Below are 21505 nucleotides of genomic sequence, written 5' to 3'. Positions count from 1 at the left end.
GTGAAAGGCTTTCAGATTTCCTGATGAAAAGTGCTCTCTAAAGGTCTGGAATTTATCCCTGGGCAGAGAGTCAGCTGAAGGTAGAGTTGCCAGTTTTGGCTGGAGGTTTCATCATATGCCATCATCTTTAATTAAAGATTAATCTTTAATTCCTGGAGATTGCAGGACAATCCTGGATGGTCGGCAACCCTAGCTGAAGGTCTGTGCATCGCGTAAGTCCTGCTGAAGCCCAGAGGTCCTTAAATAGCACTTTATGGCATCGGCACAGGGATGCATTTCACAGACATAACATGGTCCTTTTGACACCCGCAAGTTGTAGGCACAGATAGCGGATGCAGTTTTGCCCCGCCATTATTTCAAGGCATAATCGGTGTCACTCAGACAACAGGTTTCCTTGATCTCTGGCCACAGTCAGGCCTTTCCACATGACGTTAACTGGGTCTGCAATAACTGCAGGCTTGAGAAGGCTGCTGCCAGTCCAGGACACTTTCCAAATCAAGCTCCGGTCTCATGAATGATATTTGTGATGGCAAATGCAGTGGCCGGAGTCAGCTACTAATCAGAGCTGGGAGGGAACTGGATTTTTCTTGTCATGGGAAATTCCGTAATTTCTGTAATTTTTTTTCCTTTCTGAAATGGAACAAACAGAAACCTTTTCCGAATTTCCTGCATAATGAAATTTCCAAAAACTCTTCATTTGGGGCCAGTTGAAACTGGTTTGGTTTGGGGAAATCAAAACGGCTTGTTCTGAGGTCAACCCTTTTGAACTTTTATAGGCAAAACCATTCATTTTGTTTTTGAAAGGTCACTTGAAAATGAAAAGCTGAAATAGTCCGTTCCAAAACCGGGACGGTTCAACGGTCTTAAAAGATTTCATTTACGCTTTTTCTAAATAAAAGCACATTGAAATTGACCTATATTTCTAACCCTTTTGATTTTAGGCAAAAATGGCCTCTTCTATCGAAAAACCCTTTTGCTGAACATGTTCTGACAAAGCCGTGGTGGTAACCATAGGAAGGGTTATTGCTGATCGAACAGCTCCTAACTTTGTTATACACAGATGTGCCAGGATTTTGTGCATGGGCATTTTCTACCACCCCCAACCCCATCTCCTGACAGGCTCTTTGCAATTCTTCTTTGGCCATGCCAAGCTGCTGTGCCAGTGTCCCCCTTCCTTTTTCCTGACACACCCGGGTATGGCATTGAGCACTGACCAGGGGAGTGTTCCTTGCTTTAACACTGGACGTTGACACTAGACAAATTCAGACTGGAGATAAGGTGTGCATTTCTAACCAAGAGGGTGATTAACCACTGGAACAACTTACCAAGGGTTGTGTGGATTCCCATGTTTAAATCAGAATGGGATGTTTTTCAAAGGTCAAACAGGAATTGTTCCAGGGAAGTTCTACACATGGGGGATCAGACTAGGTGGCCACACTGGCCTCTTCTGGCCTCGGAATCTATGACTCTGTGAAATGTGAGTGCTCTCCTAGCCAGTGCTTGGCTCTCCCGCCTCCCTCCTCTCCCCCCCCCCGCCCACTGCCTGTGACTTCCATGCCCAGTGGGGAGTGACCGTAACTGGACTGCCTGAGGGAACCGAGGCTGCCCTCCTCCCAGCAGGGATGGAGGGAGGTGAGGAATGGGGGTGATTGGAGAGGAGACCGCAAAAACAGAGAAGAAAAGGGACTTTCAAGATGACCAGGGGCGTGGACGCTCAATTGCCATTAATGTCAATGGGAACTGAGCCTCTAAATCCCTTAGGCAGCTTGGAAACCCCCAGCTGAATGTGGGTGGGGGGAGCAATAGAGAGACAAAGTGCTGATTGCCCTGCAAACCTGTCAGTGCTGTGCTAAGCTCCTTCCAGCCCCCGGAGAGAAGGTGCAGCTCGGCTGGAGCCCCACGAGAGTCCAGTCTGACTCCTCTCTGGCTGGCTTGCACTCTCCTGAATATGAACGAAATTTCCTGGTGTCCTGGATTTGTTAATATCCAGCAGTGTGGTTAGTACCATCCTTATCCATTTGACAGGGGCCCTCTTCAGGATCGGGGCCCTGGGCAAACACACAGGCCTTGCCTTCGCTAGGGAGAAAGATGTTTCTATCCCGTGGTAATTGACGTTGTCTCAGTGCTACTACAAGGGACAGAGCACCCCACTGTGTGGGTTACAAGTCCTCATCCTTCGGCTCTGTCGGTGTAGACTAGGAGATGGTTTAGGCCCAGTGCCTGTCTAGGGATGGGAGGAGACAAAGTCTCACGTCCCAGGCTGTGGTCAGGATGTAGCCGGAGCCCATGGAGGTAGCGATGTCACCGGAGTCTCTCTGGCCCTGTCTGGTCAGGACATCTCTCAGGATCAGGGCGACGAAGGCACAGTGGTGTCATGCTGGATCTTGGGGTCCCAGGAGATGGTGGGGGTGGCAGCCAAGATGGTGAAACTCGATCCTTCCCTGTCTCTCATCATTCGGTCAGCCAGCCTGCCGGTTGCCAGCCTGTCGCCCCAAAGGGTCTTTCTGAGGACCCACAAAGGGGATTGGTGGGTGGAATAGCCCATCATCTCCTTGTGTGGTTCACTGGTTACACCTGATTTCCGACACACCAATTTTGGTCCATTAACTTCCGGTCCCCCACTTCCCTCGCTTACCAGGCATGATATTAACACAGTCCTTGAGTTCTAGCAGGAGGCTCTTTGGTTTGGGCTAACTCGGTCTGTCTTGCTTTGGTACCTTCTCCCATCAGCATTTGTTGTTATAGGCTGTGGCGACAGCTTGTGATCTTTCACACACACTCTCCAGTGGAGCTCACCATGAGGTTACATTTGTAGATCCAATTATCCCAACGGACACCATTCAGTCTTTGGCTTCTAATGCTAAGGGCTCTCTTTAAACAGGGCAGAAAGCCTTGAAAGATGTGCAGAGGGTGAAAGCTCGGGGCTGGCTGTTCATTGAAACCTGGCACTCCTGGGGAGATGGGGAAGCAGGTTCTCTTCTGCATGAACTTGATGCCAGCTGCTGTGGTCCCTGCTTGGCCAAATCCCCAAGGAACGCAGGACTGGGCCTGGAGATTTGAATTCCCTGGTGGAGTATCGGTTTGGGTAGAAAATAATGCCCTGAAGAATCCTAACAATGAAACCTGAGTTGTTTGAAGCCTGTTCGCTGAGGTTCACTGCAGCCTTCTTTGGCACCTATCCAGAGACAGCCAGTCAATGGGTTTTGGTGAAAGTGGCACCTGAAGTTATTCAGTTTCTTTGCTTGGCACTCAGTACCACACTGACTGACACAGCAGTTTCGCTGCAGCACTTGCCGGCATTGTAACGGAGACGACCAAAACTTGCCTTTGCTATCACCGAGATGTAGGGAGCATACAAACCTGCAAGTCATGACAGCAATAGGAGGGGCAAAGCCCCGATGACTGGAACCTGCGGGGACACGCCACCGAAACCTCTGTGGAGGGAGATCAGCAGGGTGCGTGCCACGCTCGTAAAGAAATGGGGGTGAAGCTTGGGAAATGGCCAGATGGGAGAGGCCCCAAATCAGGACACTGGATCAAAGCCCTCAAGCTGGGAGAGATCATAGAGTCATAGAATATCAGGGTTGGAAGGGACCTCAGGAGGTATCTAGTCCTACCCCCTGCTCAAAGCAGGACCAACCCCAACTAAATCATCCCAGCCAGGGCTTTGTCAAGCCTGGTCTTAAAAACCTCTAAGGAAGGACACCTCCTCGGGATTACCCATTCAGGCTTCACCACGTCCTAGTGAAATAGTGTTTTCTAATATTCCAACCTAGACCTCCCCCACTGCAACTTGAGACCTTTGCTCCTTGTTCTGTCATCTGCCACCACTGAGAACAGCCGAGCACCATCCTCTTTGGAACCCCCTTTCAGGTAGTTGAAAGCAGCTATCAAATCCCCCCTCATTCTTCTCTCCTGCAGACTAAACAATCCCAGTTCCCTCAGGTTGATCTGCACTGTGCAGCCTTGCTCCAGGCGAGCCCTACGTACACATTACAGGTAGGGTGACCAGATGTCCCAATTTGATAGGGACAGTCTCGATTTTTGGGTCTTTTTCTTGTATAGGCTCCTATTACACCCCCCCCCCCCACACACACCCCATCCTGATTTTTCCCATTTGCTGTCTGGTCACTCTGATTACAGGGAACAATCCTGGCTCAGCCCCTGAGGGAAAGTTACCTAGATTCCGTCCATCTCTGAGTGATATGATTCTCTGCAGAGCCAGATGCTTGTTTGTTCCAGGGGATATTGCTCCTCTGTAAACCCCAGTCACTACCCTGTAGCGCGCGCGCGCGCGCGCGCGCGTGTGTGTGTGTATTGGCCGACCTGCAGAGAAGAAGCGCATGGAACAGGAAGCCAAGACACCTGGATTCTATTCACGGTCTTGCCATTGACTCAATGCATGACCAGGCCTTAGTCTCTCCAATTGCAAAGGGAGGCTAATGAGATTTACCCCCCTTTATAAAGCACCTCTCATCCCCACCCAGCAGATAACAGGCTTCTCCTGAAGCTCATGTGGTGGAGGAGCTGACGGGCAGGATGAGAAAAGCACCATCCCCTGGTTTACATTGTTGCTGGCACCAGGCGAGCTGTGCTGGATTTAGTCTGGTGGCAGGAGAATGCCCAAAAATGCCCCGTGTAGATACAGCCTGGGAGGGTTTGAGCTTATGCCACTCAAATCAGCTGGAGTTTCACCACCAGCTCCAGCAGGGCTGAGATTGGGCCCCTGCTGCCCCCCAGCGTTGCAGTGAATACAGTAGGAACTACGGGGCTCACTGCATTTCATCTTCATTCCTCCTCTTTTTAGTGTTTGCTTGCCAGCCTCACAGAGCTGCGTGAAATGTGCCTGTTTCCATTCACTGCGGCACATGGAGACTGTGGCCTGAGTTCACATGGGGGTCTCCCTCAGGGAGTTGGGGGGGTTGAATTCCACCTGCCCTAAAAACTCATAAAAAACTCACAGGGATTAACATAAAAATTCACCCCTGGGCAGAGGGCTATGCTAGCCGTCGGCGCCTTGTAAGGGTTCATGAAGTGTGCCTAGGCCTTCTCTCTGCTGGCTCCTCTGCAAAGGGGGTGAATTTTACCACTGATGAAGAGAGGTTTTGGTTACACCTGGGCCAAAACTAAGAACCTAACACTTCTTGTCACGTGGTGTCTGGGCTTTTAAGGAGAGTTGAGCCCAGCCTCACCTGTAACTGATCAGCTGCTTCCTAGCTGAGCTTGATGCAGAAATTATAAAAGCCACCCAGTGGCTCAGTTTTAAAGAAGAGTTGCAGGGAGGAGAATGGGACATGAACACAGATACAAACGGAAAGGCCTTAGTGGAAGACCTGAGTTGGGGGAATGACCAGGTTTATACATAGACTTAATGTTGAACTGTTGTGTTTGAAGAATTAACTGTGCTCTGAAGGGGAGGGATTGATAAGAGTTTCTGGGCTAGGGAGGAGAGGCCAGCAGTCTACAGCCCCAGCCTCTGCAGGGAGGAGATAAAATTCAGATCTGATATGTGCCACCTGAACCCAGCTCAGATACCACAATGATGGGCACAGTCTAAACACTAAGGTCTTGTCTACACAGATAACTATATTAGTACAAGTTGCTACGATGTGAATTGATATTGATTTAGCCGTGGTATTCCCTATATGGATGTTGTTATTTTGATGTGAGTGCCTTATATACATCTTTTTGTCTAGCTTGTGCCAATGTGGAAGGGGTTTAAGCTAAACTGGGAAAAGCCATTCATTCTTCTTTGGGAACAGGAGCGTCTGCACAGAGAGCTGTACTCGTGCTGCTGTACCATTGTAACTTCCCAGGTAGTGCTGGGATCGTCAAAGCAGATTAGGAGTTTGGCACCAGAGCCAGTTGCAAAGTTTTGATGGAACAGTTGTCTGTCTACAAATGCAATTTCACTGAAATGGAAACATTGCGTAGGAACACGTCAATTTCAGTGACTTTTCTATACGGTAACATTTTGTTTTGACTTTTGTAGGATATTCAGTATAATCTATGTTCTATTGTCTAGTTAATATTTTCATATCCTATAAAAATCAAAACAAAGGGAGTTGACACTGGAAACAAAACATTTCAACATTCATGTAACAAAGCTTTTCGATGGCTCTGGGGTTTTTTTGGAATATTTGTTCTGTGGGAAATGTTTGAAATTTCAGCTTTTTATTCCAGTTCAGAACAACTTTTTTTGGAATTTCCCACCAACTGGGAATTCTGGTTACCAACCTGCTCTAATCATTGATTTCACAGCCAGAAGGGATCGTTGCGACCATTTTGTCTGACCTCCTGTGTAACACAGAACTTTCCCAACATAATTCCCAGAGCAGATCTTCGAGGCCCCCAGCTGTCATTGCATTTCCATTAAATTTTGGCACTTCACTCCCTTAGGCACTTTGAAAACTCCCAGCTTCAATGGCTCTGCCTCGCTCAGAACTGGCTCAAGTCTAAAGCTTTTCAGTAACTGGTTTGGGGTCTGGAATGGAAGCCTGTGGCACTGGCAAGCTAGCGTTGTGCAGATCGAGTATCAGCGAGTGAGCACGTCATCCTTGTTGGCCTGTGCGGAGACCTGTTGAAAATGAGTGCTCAGCTTTGATTCATGCTTGATCTGGTCTGGGGTGAGGAGCTGCAGGCTGGCACCTCTCAGCCCTTCAGTGGGAAAAGCTTGGCTAACTGAGAGCAATCCAATTCTCGCGGTTGTCTTATACTACAACTGGCAACTAACTTTCCCGCAATCCTCCCTCCCCAATAAATTGCATGGAATTTGGAATAAGTACAGATTTCCCCCAGGGAAAATTTGAAACAGGAACTTTGTAACCTTAAACCACTCAGATAGGAGCAGAGCATGCTGCCCTCTATTGTTTCATTCATTTCTTTTTGTGAATGAGACTTGGCTAAGTGGATAACAAAGGGCGATTTGTCCTCCGAGTTACTTATTTCCCAAAGCTGCTTCTGCAATAGTGTATCTGTGTAGACTGCACCAGGGCCTCATTGCCTGCCCTGGTGCAACTGAGATGGGAATCTGGTGCTAGGTTATTTGGTGGATTTTATTTCCACTGGGTCTGTTCACTTTTTTGCTGTGCAAAGATGGATAAAGGAAGCTTGGAAGTAGAGCTCGCTGGAAAATGGAATTTCTGTCCCACAGGAAATTAAAACATTTTAACAATTGCTTTCATCCCAAATTGAGACAAAAAGTCAAAATTTAGAAATATCATGGGAACAGAAATACTAAAAAAATGTCAGTTTAGAAGCATCAAAAGGACCTTATTGAATCATTTTGTTCTGAGAATGTCAAAATAATTTGTTTTGAAACATAAGGTCAAATCTTTATTCTTCACATTAATATTTTGTATTCTAATGTAAACATCTAAATGAAGCAGCAAAGTTGAAATGAAACAAAATGAGAACGTCAAAACAAAACTCCATTCTGAGTCGTTTTGAAATATTTCTGGCAAAAATCCTGTCAGTTGGTACTTTTCTGTGAAACATTTTGATTTTTGACAAAAGGACATTTTCTGAAGGAAAATGTTCCACTGAAAATTTTTCAGCTGGCTCTATCTGGAAGATTTGCTTTTCAAAATATCACTTTTTTTTGCCTGTTAAACATAGAAATACCAGAAATGTCAGGTCTGGGGTCTGCTGGTTTTGCTGAAGGTAATCCAGGGCATCTCAGATGCATGTTGCAAGTTCTTAATGAAAGGGGCAGGTATATGAAACTTTACCAAAGATGTCCTTTCTATCAAGTGTGTTTTAGGCTTTGGAGTTAAATAGGTATCAGCAAAAACAAATGCAAAACAGAGTTTTAAACAATCTGACTAACGATACTTTCCCTCACTGTGGGGTTTACTCAAGTGATCTAATTTTGAGTCAGTTCTCTTAAGTCAGCCCAGGCTGGAGTTACTGGTGTTGCACTAAGACTTCATAGGGCACGTCCCATGGTTCTCAGAACTGCAGTATGCTGAGCTGCCCTATGAACCCTTTCCCAGTATATTGTGGGAGAACTTGTCTGTCCCTTCTGTGCACGTGGGCAGAAGTGGTGTGAACCTCGCAACTCCTTCAAGTAAACCACTTCTAGCTTGATGTGCTCCCGATTTCTGTCCGTAGCTTTCATTCCAGCTGGTGGCAAGGCCTGGATCCAGCTTCTTGACTCATAACGTTGTCTCTTAGGGTTTGCCTACATGCACAAGCTGCACTGGTTTCAGATTTGTTGTCTTAGTGCTGCTGGAAGAGTGTTTTTGGTGGCGAGCACCCATGCTTCGCTGCTTCTGTTCACACATGTGGCAACGCTTGCGTCCACACAGCGCGTGGCACTGGGGCAGGTATCTGTGTCCTTGCTGCCCTTTGGGAGATGTTTGCTGGGCATGGTGGGATAGCCACAGTGATGACAAGGAAAAGGGCCTTGGGATTCAGTCGGTAGCCTGGTACTCAGGTGATCTCGGTTCAGTTCCCAGCTCTGCCCCAGACTCTCTGCGTGACCTGGAGCAAGTCACCTAGGAGCAGATTTTCAGAAGGGCTTCATGTCTTGGATGCTGAGGTCTTTGGACAGCCCGGCCCTACATTTCCCACTCTAAGCTGCTCAGAGCTGAGCCCCTCTGAAAACCTGGCCTTCGGTTCAGTGCCCAAGTGGGGAGCGGAGCTCTTTTGAAACTGCCCCTAGTTGTGGGTGCAGAGCCCTGGAAAACTAACCCCCTGCCCCCCTGAATCTCTCTAGACCTTTAGCTTGCCTTGTCTAGTTAGATTGTAAGCTCTGGGGCAGGGAGTCTCTCTTACTATGGGTATATACAGCACCTAGCACAATAGGGCCTCAATCTCGTCTAGGCTTCTAGGTGCAGAGAAATAAATAGTACTTACGATGATATTGTCTGGTCACAAGCTCTCCTGCGGCCCGTAGATTCCTCCAGAGTGGATAAAAGCTGGATTTTTTGTGGCTAACTTAGAACCCTCTGAAGCCATATTTGTCACCCTCAAGAGGCACAAAAGGCCAGTGGCCCAATTTGTCTCATGCCATGAGAGTCGCCTTTAAATTATTCTCTTCCTGGCTGCGGCATCCGGCGCATGAGTTACAGGACAAGACGCTTATGCTGAACTGACAACTGTGGTGGTGCTCTGCTTATGGGAAAAGGGCCGGGCTGGAAAGAGCAGGATCGGGCGGATTAGAGGCATGAGGGGGTGTACGGTAGAGAAATAAAACCTGCCGTAGAGTGAAAGACTCAAAGCGAAGGTTGAGGTGGTGGTAGGGACAAGGTAGAGAAAACGCGGCCAAGGGATGACGTAGAAGAGATCCTCTGATCATGTGTTCATGTTCTGTGACTAAGACAGGGATTTTCATAGATTCTCAGGCCAGAAGGGACTTCTGGGATCATCTGCTGACCTCCTGCATAGGCCAGGCCAGAAAATTGCCATGAAATCACGTAAGGAAACAGCCAATTTAAAAATTGCCAGCGACAGAAACCGTTAGTAGATTTTCCAGTGCTTAGTCACACTCGCTGTTACAAATGTGAGCCTCCTTTTCAGCCTGAGTTTGTCCAGGTTCAATTCCGTTGTCTCCTAGACTGAAGAACCTGTTGCTAATATTTGTTCCCCGTCTAGGTACTGTGACAAAGTTCCTCCTCTACCTTGGTGGGTCCTGCGCTTCTTGGCAGATTTGCTCACCTCAGTGATCTTCCCCACAGTCTGGGTCAACTCCTCCTGTGTCTGATCAGAAGTTGGGAGGTTTGGGGGGAACCCAGGCCCGCCCTCTACTCCGGGTTCCAGCCCAGAGCCCTGTGGATCGCAGCTGTCTATAGTGCCTCCTGTAACAGCTGCAGGACAGCTACAACTCCCTGGGCTACTTCCCCATGGCCTCCTCCAAACACCTTCTTTATCCTCACCACAGGATCTTCTTCCTGGTGTCTGATAATGCTTGTCCTCCTCAATCCTCCAGCAGTACACTCTCTCACTCTCAGCTCCTTGCCTTCTTGCTCCCAGCTCCTCACTCACACTCCTTCTCCTCTGGCTCCTCCCTGCCTGACTGGGGTGAGCTCCTTTTTAAACCCAGGTGCCATGATTAGCCTGCCCTGATTGGCTGCAGGTGTTCTAATTAAAGTAGCTATCTTCACTGCCTTCTAGAAAGGTCTTAATTGGCTCCAGGTGCCTTGATTAACCTGGAGCAACTGCCATTTGGTTACCATGGTCCTAGGGATTTGTTTAGCCTGGGGCTAACATACCTGTTTCTCGGTACTTTACTGTAGCCATCTGGCCTTGCCCCATCACATAACATATAGATTGTGATTGTCACCCCCCCTAACCTTCGCGTCAAGTCTTTGGAGTCTTTCACTCTAAGGCAGGTTTTATTTGTTGGGAAATGTTTTCCTGAAAGGTGGAGATGTGGAGGGGGTCTAACTTTCAGGTCTGAGCTTTCTCTGGAGGTGGCCTCTTCATCAGAGCAGATCCATGGTGGGTTTTCTGCTGGAAATAAAGCTTTTTGGACCAATTCAAGAATGCTGGGGAATAGACCCGGTGATTGTAAATGGATTGAGACCTGTGTGAAACAGTTCAGTGCTCAGACCTCATGTGAGAAGCACGCAGCGCCACTCACCTTTAAGGCATTTGCCATGTGCAGTGGTCTCTGGCAAGCGCTGAGGGGCCCAAGAACTCTGTGCTGTGTCAGGCTGTCCTCCGAGTGCAGGACACGCTTAGGTTGGGGGTTCTGGGCCAGACGCTTTAGAGAGAGAGGGCTGAGCTGGGACACTGGAGTCCTGGTCAGGAGCTGAACGGCCCCTGAGGCCGAGGGTGATCCGATCCCGTGTCCCAGTTTGGGTGCCTCTCTTTGGTTTGCTACTCACAAGCACTCAGCAGTCCCTGCCGGGGACGGCAGGGTAGCAGGGAGGCCAGCGGGAAGCTTTTTCCCATGGCGTACCCGCTCAGAGCTGGTTCTGGGGGCCCAGTGTCCATCCCAAATAGCAGGCTGGGGTTTGAGTAACTCCAGGGGGTGTGGAACCCCCCAGCTGTGGAGCCACTGAGAGCAGATGCAGCCCAATGGGGAGACGCCAGCCTTCCCACAGCCAGAGCAGAGACCACTCCAGCCACACCCTCTCCCCTGTGCAGGTGTCTGGGAGGTCAGGCCACCTCCTGGCACCTGGGGAATGCGTTAGGCTGGGGGAGTTCCCACCTGGGAGGAGCCTTGTGCATTCCAGCCTCTTCCTGCAGCCAGAGAGGCCTCGCCGTGGTTCAGAATTGGGCCCAGCCTGCTTTTTGGAGGTGCAAAAGGCTCCCGAAGATGCAATGCAGAAGGAAGATCTGGTCTGGCATCGCAGCCATTGACTATCGGAGCCACTGGGTGTCACCGTTGTACTGTATATCCCGGGGACATCGCCAGTTCTCTGTGTGCCCTGGGGGTGAGGTTTCCAATGGTGGGCATAGAGAGCTCCTGTCCTCTGGCCTGCCCCACGATCTGGCCTGCCCCACAATCTGGCCTCTTGTGCAGGCATTGTGCCACCATTCTGAGTGGTAGCTTTCTCGCCCCCTTTCTGGGCATGTGCGTAAGGCCCCGGAGAATCGGGTGTCTGTCTGGCTAAGCGCACGGAAACGTGGCCAAGGAGATAGTGGTTGGGGGGTTAAACCCCCTGGCATCCTGGAGCGGGGTCCTCTGGGGAGCCCTTGGCAAAGTCCAGCTGGCTCAGGTCTGAGGGAGTTTTCCTGCCTTTCTGTGTGGCCGGCTGTCCCTGGCTAGACTAGGGTGACCAGATGTTCCCATTTTAAAGGGACAATCCCGATATTTGGGGCTTTGTCGTATAACGGGGCCCATTGCCCCCTGCTCTGTCCCGGTTTTTCACACTTGCTGTCTGGTGACCCTATGCTAGAGCAGCCCAGTCAAAGATGGCTTCGAAGTGAGGCTCAGACACTTAGGCCAGGCCTACTCTACAGACCTGCATCGTTATACCGACTGTAACCTCCCGTGTGGACAGTGCTATGTCGATGGGACAGCTTCTTCCACGGGCATTGCTACCGCCTCAGGGGAGGTGGGTTAACTGCACTGACAGCAGAGCTCTCTCCCATTGGTGTAAGGGCTACATGGGTGCTGCCCTGAGCTAGTGTGACTCTGCCCTGGCAGTGCCGCAGCTTGCGGCCAGGGCAGGTGCTAAAGAGGAAATCTTTAGGGGAAAAATTGCCTAGATTTTCCCCCACCAAAGCCTTCCCCCGAATCGCCATTTCAAGTGACGCACGCAACAGGGCCCACCCCATGGCATCCCATGAGATCCTGCGATTGGCTTTAAAACAAGGAGATTTTTTTTTTTTTAAATCTTGGTTTCTTTTTACTTTCCCTCTGACTTTGGACCCATTGGTGCTTCACATGTTTTCAAGCTTTTCTCTGCAACTTACTTTAAGAAAAATGCAAGCTGAGACTCTCACTTATTCACAAGACTTCAGGAGTTGGGGCTTTAAGGGAAGCGCCAGGTACTCCACAACTCAGAATATAATTGCAAGAACTGGTAAGGCTGCACAAGCCAAACACAGGGTGGCACGTGGTGAGCCTGCTTCTGAGCTCATGTCAATTGTCACTGCTGCCTCGCCTTCGAGAGAACAGCCCCGACTGGCACCAGCTGAGGATCTAGCCGTGCCTGTTGAGTTGGAAGGAGGGACAGGCATTCCAAGCAAAAGCACTTCCCATACTTTGTTTGCCCGCTGGTGCAAGGTTCTATGAAAAGACCTTTGTTTAATTAGGAAAATCAATGAGCTGCCCCTCCCTTCTGCAGCACCTGCTCCTCTCTGGTCCGCAGGGATCCAACTATACTGCATATGGGGATAAACAGGCTGAGAAGGGGTATTTCTCAGGCACTGCTTCGGTTCCAATTTTCCAGAGAGGATCAGTTACTGGAATGGGATTCTTGCCTGTGATTTCCCCATTCGCTTCTCCCCTCCGTCTCCAGCTACACCTAGTGTTTTTTGTTTTTTTTTAACGTGCATCTTCTCCTCTTCCAGGATTCAGCCAGACCATCTCTGCTGAGGATCTTCAACAGACAGGGGAGCAGATCTCCAGTGTGACCAGCCCCCCCACAGGTCTCTGGGCTCTCTGCCAGATGTTCTGTTTGGTTCCTTGGCAGCAGAACTGTAGCCCGAGTCCTTGTGCAGTCATTTACACCAGTGCAACACGGATGTAATGTGCAGTTAGATCAGTGGGAGCATTTTACACCACTTTGCTGGTGTAAACACCTGGACACGGCAGAATCTGGCCATGCATTGGTGACCTGCAGCCAGTCCATTACTCCTGCCCTTGAACCTTCCTTCTTCAGGGGACCAGCGTCCCCTGGGGTTGCTGCATTATGCTATTGCCTGGTACTGGTCATGGGCCCAATTCCCTTTGTTCTGCACCTTTTGTTGTCATTGATGCCGTGGGGAATCAGACCCCCTTGGGGAGGAGGGAAGTTCAGCATTCCCCAGGGCCAGAGGGCAGACGGAGCGGCCTTCTGCATTCACAGCTCCGGCTGCTTCACATTCAAGCGGCAACATTACCTTCCTGTCAGGCAGGATGCCTGTGTATGGCAAAGCCAGTAATGGCCCAGCCATGACCCAGAACCTCAGCGCCCCTGGGGCATCTGCTCTATTGTTACCCGCCCCCTTCCTCACCCACCCCTCTAGAGCTGTGTCTAGAACGGCACCTGCTGTCACTGCAGCTGGACGGCTAGGTTAGCTCCGACTCCTCACCCATTCAGATGGGAATTTCTAGCACCATCGCTCAAATCGCAGTCTGTAGACCCAGGCTCTGAGTTTGCAATATTCGTGACCTGACTGTGGCTAGGTAGAGGGATGGATTGTGGCATACTAGGAGTGTGACCTAGTGGCAGCTGCTCTAAGCTAGGTATGCTCAGGTTCGGACCGTAGCAGGAGAGGAGATAGCCCAAGGAGGCCAAGACGCTGTGGCGAAGTGATGCTGGAGAATTGGTTGGAAGTGCCTCTCCTATTGGATGAACGCCTGGCCCCACCAAAATCGTTTCTCGTTGGCTTCATGTCCCCCTCCGCATCAGGGCTGGACTAATACCCCACTGGTGGTGATAGAGGGTCTGTCTTTCAGATAAGATGAGAAGCTGGTGCTGACCCAGTGTGCCCACCAAGAAGCCGCTGGCACTTTCCACCTGAGATGCCAAATTCCAGGGATTCCTCCCAACTCCTCAGTGGTGTCCAGGGGATAATTTCTCTCCTGTTCTGTTGTGGTTTAGAGACTGCCACCTTCTACCCCACTAGTAGCTGCTTCTCAGCAGAGGGCGAAGTGATCCGTGCATATAGATAGACGAAGAGCTTGTTGGCTTTTTAAAAAATAGTACTGAGTAAATAATAATACTTAGCTCTTTACATCAGTGGATCTTAAAGCTCTTTACCAAGGAGTTCAGGGTCATTATCTCCATTGTAGAAATGGGAAACTGAGGCACAGTGATTTGGCCAAGGTCACCCAGAAGGCCAGAGGTAGGAATAGAACCCAGGTCTCCTGTGTCTCAGGCCTTGAGCCACTAGACCACACACTTGTCTCCCTTCATTTTTATAAAACGGGCTGTTAATAGTGTAACCATGGTGGGGGGGTGGGGGAAGAGTGACAACATTATACCCAGATATAAAAGGGTCTTTCTGTCTGAAAGCTGGTAACTCTCAAGTGGGAGCCAGAAGAACAGCTTTGTTTCATTTAACCTGCTAATGATACACCTTGGCACTTCTCTATTGCCTTTCGTCTAAGGATCTCCCTACACCGACATTAGGGAATTGATGCCCAGCACTCGTTCTATTTCTGTGACGCTGACTCGCAGCATGACAGTGGGCAACTCACAGCCCTTGCTCTGTGCCTCAGTTTCCCCATCGCTAAAATAGTGACAATAACAATGATCTCTTTTTGTGGGAGCTTTTCTTTTTAAACCAACTGCTGTATCTCTCCTGCTCGCCAATTCCCACCCCCGCCCAGAACTCAGATCTGTGTGGAAAAGGGAAGAAACAGGTAAGAGGAAACTTGAAGTACTCAGATGTTTGGAGACTAACTCCTTTGAATTGTCTCAGGCAGGAGCAGCCAAAGCACAGATCACGTAGCTCTGTATTGCAGCAGTCTGGCCTCGCTGGGGGGAGAAATTCACCCCTACACGCAGAGGCCTGGCTCAATGGCTTTGCATCAATCCTTTGACCCTGTATTTTTAGGACTTGAGTGATGCGCGAGTTTTGTGCTGGGTCTTTGCACAGGGGCTAATTTCATCCTGCTCTGACTAATCAAGCAAGCTCCAGTGGCTGGGCTAACACGGTTGCCCTAACAATTTCACCAACTGCTCGTTGCTTTCCCGGTTTCCCAACTGCTTCCTCATTCCACAGAGCTCTGGGGGCCAGATGCCACCACAGCAAAGACGGTTCTGCTAATACACTCAAACGTGCTAGTGCAAAGATAGCTGCATAGGACAACAAAACGACGCCCCTTAAGTAGAAGCCGCAGAGAAGCTATGTGGATTGGAGTGTGATGAGTGAACTGTGGCCAGTGAGATAACAAGGATTCCAGAAACGTTTCCCCTTTAATCTGTGACAAACCACAGACCTCAGCAGTGGTAGCAAAGACCCCGAGGGGCAAATTCTGTCCTCAGCGACTTGTTTGCACCTGTTACTGTGCATGGAAGGGAACACTGTATACTTAACTGAGAGGAGTGAAAGGCCCTGCTGGGACTGGGATATGTGTCAGGGCTGCCTGGAGAGGAGGGCAAGCAGGGCAATTTGCTCCAGGCCCTGGGCCCTGCAGGGGCCCCCACGAGAGTTTTTTGGGGGCCCTAGGGCAGGGTCCTTCACTTGCTCCAGGGATGCCAGAAAACTCTCACGGGGCTGGGGGCCCTGGAGCTTCTTCCACTCCGGGTCTTCGGCGGCAATTCGGCAGCAGGGAGTCCTTTCGCTCCGGGACCCACCACCGAAGTGCCCGAAGACCCACGGCAGGGGGTCCTTCTGCCCCGGGACCTGCCGCCGAAGTGCCGGGTCTTTGATGACAATTCGGCGGTGGGGGGACCCCAGGCCCCCTGAATCCTCTGGGCAGCCCTGATGTTATACCTGATGCTAATTTACTAAGTCATCCTCCTTAGCACTCATGCTGCTTGGTTAGATGGCACGAGTCAGTTGTGATATTCCTTATCCAGTAACCCTTTCCTGGCTGTGGTCTCCTGGCACACCAACGATGCTTGATCCTTTTCCTTCTCCATTTCAGGCAACGCCTCCGCTTCTGCTCCATTGTCGTTCCCAGGTGAGATCTTCTCAGAACTGGTTCTGAACAAAGAATTTTGTACCCGAAAAATGGGGTTTTGTCAAAAATGAATATATTGGGGAGGGGGGAAATGGGGATGAGATTTTGAGTTTTGCTTTGAAAACACCGAATGGGTTTAAAATGAAAATTTTGATGAAATCTTTTGTGGAGGCAAAAAAACCCCTGTTTCCTGACAGGAAATATGACTGGAAGCCATGGGGGAATTTTGCAGCTTCCTGGGGTTGTTCCGGGCCATAGAGCTGAGCGTCCGCGGTTCTAGTGAATGACCAACTGATTCAGCGAGGCAAACAGTGTGTCATTTATACAGACGCATGTTCTGTTTCTAATTATTTGACAGATCATTTATGTGTGGCTGATTTCAGCCCAAGAATTATCCATGGATTGATTTGCTGTGAGTATTAGCAATTTGCTACCTGCACCAGGTGACAGGTCACCCAAGTCATATAACATTTCTCCTCTCTCATCGGACGATTCTCTAACCCAACAAGAGCTTTCAAGATGGCCAAGTGAATGTGTCCGGTGCAGCAATGTAGTCCTGACTCTTTGCTTCCCTCAGACAAATAGAAACCCACTCACCAGAATCAAAGCAAATGCCAGCAAGACAGTAGCCTACTACTGGTATCAACTAACGGAACTACTCCCTTTGCTTAAGTGGTAGCAGTCCGGGATTTGGTGCAGAAGGTCATAGGTTCAAACATCTGCTGATGACCCCTGGTGGGAGTCATGGTGCGTTCATTACCTAATTAGGGCTAGCCTGTTGCCTGGTTACTTGTCTCACTGTGACCTTCCTCCTTGCAGAGGTGCGGTTGGTCAATGGGCGCAACCGGTGCCAGGGGCGCGTGGAGATCCTCTACAATGGCTCCTGGGGGACGGTGTGTGATGATGACTGGGACCTAGTGGATGCCAATGTGGTGTGCCACCAGCTGGGCTGTGGCCATGCCCTCACCATGCCAGCCACCCTGACCTTCGGCCACGGGCGGGGGCCCATCTTCCTGGACAACGTGGACTGCCAAGGGAGGGAGGTGGCCCTGAGTGAGTGCTGGAGCCGTGGCTGGGGCATCCACAACTGTTACCACTATGAGGATGTGGCCGTCATGTGTAACGGTAAAAAGGTTTGGTTCCATCCTATGGCAGGGGCAGTGAGGGGGTTACATAACTGATGCCACTTCAGACCCAGTATCTCTCTTGTGACTGACTCATAGGACTTCCAGTCAGCAGTCACCCTGGCTTCCTCACCAGGGCCCCTGTGTTCAGCACGGGGCTCTTGGAGGAGATGGTGCCACAGGGCTGGGCTGTTGGGGATCAGAGAATGGGCCAGCTGCTAGGAGCCAGAACTGAGCAGAGGAAGGATTCGAACTCAGGTTCTTTGCTCAGCATTGCCAGCTCTCGCAGGTTGATTGTGAGTCTCCTGATATTTGCCATTTTTCTAGCTGGCACAGTCATGTGTGTGAACATCGCTGCTCTCCCCTGGGCTCTGGAGGCTGGGGCAGCGTATCCAGCGGGTGTATTTATTACAGGGTGTGTGGGAAAGGAAAATGAGTAAAGCCACCCTGACGCCCAGCCTGCCTCTGGTTCTCTTTGCAGAGCTCTCCCCGACCCAGGCAAGCAAAGGACTGATAAGCAGAACCGCCACAGCCTCCCTGCAGAACAGGAAGAGTAAGCATGTCAGAGATCGGCTTCTCACTCCTCAGATTCCTTCCCTGCCTCCTACTCATTGTCTGGCGTCTTTCTGCCGGAGGCCAGGCCAGGGCGCCCAAGCAGGGCAGGTAGACTCCTCCCATACCTTACCCCCAGGTGTGGGCCAGCTCCTCCACTGAGAGCAGAGGAGGCAGGTGAGACCAAGGCTAAGGATGACCCCAGTGAGTTATTGAGACCCCTGCATTGCAATGGGGCTGCTGCGTTGAGCAGGGGCTGTCCAGAGCGGGTCTCCCACTTTGCAGGCGGGACTTCCCAACTCCATAGGCTACTTTTTGCTGCCACGTGCAAACTCGCGTCTCACTTGCTGCTCCCCATCCCCTCTAAGCCTCCTTCGGCACGGCCTGCTCCTGTCGCTCCAGTGGAATCCTGCTCGGTGCTCTGCCTGCCCCGGGAAGAGCCCTGACGCTAACCCTGGCTGCCCTTATGCAGGTGATGGCAACATTCGGCTGGTGAGCGGCACTGACCCCTGCCGGGGCAGGGTGGAGATATTCTACCAAGGGACCTGGGGCACAGTGTGTGACGATGACTGGGGCATGAGCGACGCCAGCGTGGTGTGCAGGCAGGTGGGCTGCGGCCGTGCCGTGGCACACAAGAGCAACGCCTATTTCGGCTACGGCACGGGGCGCATCCTGCTGGACAACGTGAACTGCGAGGGCAGCGAGCCCCGCCTCTTGGCCTGCTACAGCCTGGGCTGGGGGATCCACAATTGCGGACACCACGAGGATGCAGGGGTCATCTGCACAGGTAAGGGAGCAAAGCCTGATGGGAACGGCCGCCATCTTGGCTGACCCGCCAGGGATGGGACCGAGGCGCAAGCCGTGGCCCGTGTGGATTGGGCGCGGAGAGGGACATGCTGATTGGAGGATTACCACCCTCCCCCCTCCAGAGGCAGCTCAGCACAAGCGTCTGAGCCATGACAGTGCCAGCCCTGGATAAGCCCTGACCGATGCGATGGCTGCCTCCTTGGCCAGGATCAAGACCAGCCCTCCAGAGCAGAATACCTGAGTCTCTACAAGTAGATCCAGGCCCATGGGGGAAAGCGGCAGGGCTGCAGTGGAATCAGACCCTCTGTAAATTGGCTCTGGAGAGGAGTGAGTAGCACGCACTGAGCCAGGGATTTCACCCCGGTCACTGCTACTGCTCAGGGCTGTGCAAAACAACCCTACTCTGACTCCTACGATCATGACGCTAAGTCACACAGGGAGACTGTGGCAGGGCAGGGACTTGAAAGTAGGGCTCACAAGACCTAGGGGACTAGCCACTAGACCGTCCTTCCTCGTTACCTGCTAGGCTGGAACCCAGGAGGTGGATAAAACACAATGGAAAGAGGCTGGGACTAGTCTGAGCAGCAATTGGCAAGGGAAATGACTCTGGCTGCCTGCGACTTCCCGGCACTGGTGGAAAACAAGCTGCCTTGGTCAGGAGGTGGAGTGATTGGCTGTCAGCGGCTGGGCACTCAGCCGTCCCTGGCTTCCCTTTCTCTTCCCTTCTTTCAATTATGTATCTCTGTTGATTACCATTTATAATGTTAATAATCCCCTTGAATTCCCTCATTATTGCAGCTAATGACTGGCACACTAAGTGCCGTCACTTTTGCTTCCCAGCGATTAACTAACAAACAGGCTGATGGGTGCAAAATGAGCAATTTTCTCAGGCTGTTCCTTTCTTGCCTAACTAGCCATTGTCCTGCAAGCTGGGGAAATGGAAACGCTGACCCAGAGAGCCTCGGTGGGCCGGCATGTATGGGGGTGGGAGCTGTTCTGAATGGGGGTGCTGGGTCCACAGAGCTGGGAGAACTGAACCTCTAGGGGAGATCGGCAGCCAGGCGAGAGAGGGGGCCTTGGTCCTGGCCCGCTGGGTGGAGTGAGACATCTAGGCAGAATGGGCTGGAGTGCTGTGGTGTAAGCGGTGCACTGTATTTGGGCCTTGCCGCTGTCACTGCCAAGCCTGGCCAGGTGCTACAATATTAAAGTTGCCAGGAGTCCTGTTTTCGACCAGAATATCCAGTCAAAAAGGGACCCTGGTGGCTCTGGTCAGCACTGCTGACCAGGCCGCTAAAAGACCGGTTGGCCACAGCACCAGTGGGGTGGGCAGGCTCCTTATCTGGCTCTGTGCAGCTCCCAGGAACCTGCCAACATGTCCCTCTGGCTCCTAAGCAAAGGGGCAGCCATGGGGACTCTGCATGCTAACCCCACCCCGAGTGCTGGCTCCACAGCTTCCATTGGCCAGGAACCGTAGCCAATGGGAGCTGCAGGGGCGGCACCTGCGGTCTGGGGCAGTGCATGGAGCCACCTGGCGGCCTGAGCTAAGCACTGCCCGGAGCTTGCACCCCAAACCCCTGCTCCAGCTCTGAGTCCCCTCCCACACACCTATCCCCTTGGCTCAGCCTGGAGCCCCCTCCTACACCCCAAACCCCTCATCCCCAGCCCCACCCCAGAGCCCGCACTCCCAGCTGGAGCCCTCACCCCCCCCACACACCTCAACCCCCTGCCCCAGCCTGGAGTCCTCTCCCGCACCCGGAACCCCTCACTTCTGAGGCCACCCTACAGCCTGCACCTCCAGCCCAGAGGCCTCACTCCTTCCCACTCCTTGCCTCAGCCTGGAGCCCCCTCCCACACTCCCAACCCCTTGGCCCCATCCCGGATCCTGCACCCCAATCGCCTGCCCCAGCCTGGAGGAAAATGAGCGAGTGTGTGAGGGCGGGGCAGAGCAAACGATGGGGGGTGGAGCCTCAGGGAAGGGGCGGGGCAGGGGGCAGGGCAAGTTGGTTTTGTGTGATTAGAAAGTTGGCAGCACAATGCTACATGGAGCCCCGCATGTTGGGATGGCTCATCATGTCATCTGCACCTCAGTACTAATGGGGTGAGTCGATTGCAAGTTGTGCCATTTCATGCCAGCTAGAAGGAGTTCTTGGGCATGTGGCAGGTGGCCCTGTGCTGGGCAGCACGTGGCTACCCTGAGCCTCCAAGCAGCATGGTTTGGTAGCCAGCCCCCTTCTCGCTTCGCTGTGGTCAATGCCTCTGGCTTCCCCTGGGAAAGGGGTGAGGAAGGCAGACCCCAGCATGCCGGCCACGCTCCGCTAGGGTGGCAGCAGGACAGGTGCACCCGCCTCCTTTCCAGCTGCGGGCCCAGCTCTCTACAGCCCACCTGATTCTCACTGATAGGGAAGGACGACTGTGTACGTGGCTGAGATGGGAACTCGGTGGGTTGAGTGGGGGACCTCCAGAGCTGAAGACATGAATCTCTCTAGCTTGAGCTAACACACCAGCCTTCTGTAACACACCCGTAGCCTCCCGGGATCTGGATAATGAGGCCTGGCGAATTCAACGTTGTTGTTTTTTTTGACACTATTGACTCATAACATGGATATTTATTTTAAAATTTTATTTATTGACATTTACCCAAAATGATGGCTTTTAAGCATTTTTTAAATTTTGACCAGTTTGAATGTTCACAGTTGTGGGACATTACAGGGGTCAGTCAACAGGAAGTGGCTGGGTAATTGTTTAATGACAGAAGAGGTTAAGATTCCAAAGGTTAAAAGCTTTGTAA

General features: G+C 51.4%; 1 protein-coding gene across 1 annotated transcript in view; it reads left to right on the top strand.

Moving 5' to 3' along the window:
- Positions 1–21505, top strand: part of SSC4D (scavenger receptor cysteine rich family member with 4 domains) — a 53250-nt gene that overhangs the window by 21900 nt on the left and 9845 nt on the right. Inside the window, exons 3-6 of the mRNA XM_075059539.1 lie at positions 16199–16234; positions 17054–17359; positions 17840–17911; positions 18383–18724. Coding sequence (XP_074915640.1) covers positions 16199–16234; positions 17054–17359; positions 17840–17911; positions 18383–18724 — 756 coding nt within the window. The remainder of the gene's footprint in view (positions 1–16198; positions 16235–17053; positions 17360–17839; positions 17912–18382; positions 18725–21505) is intronic.

The sequence above is a fragment of the Chelonoidis abingdonii genome, chromosome 20, assembly GCF_003597395.2.
Source record: "Chelonoidis abingdonii isolate Lonesome George chromosome 20, CheloAbing_2.0, whole genome shotgun sequence".
NCBI lineage: Eukaryota > Metazoa > Chordata > Testudines > Testudinidae > Chelonoidis > Chelonoidis abingdonii.
The sequence above is the reverse complement of the archived record's forward strand: the minus strand, read 5'-3'. Positions and strand labels throughout refer to the sequence as shown.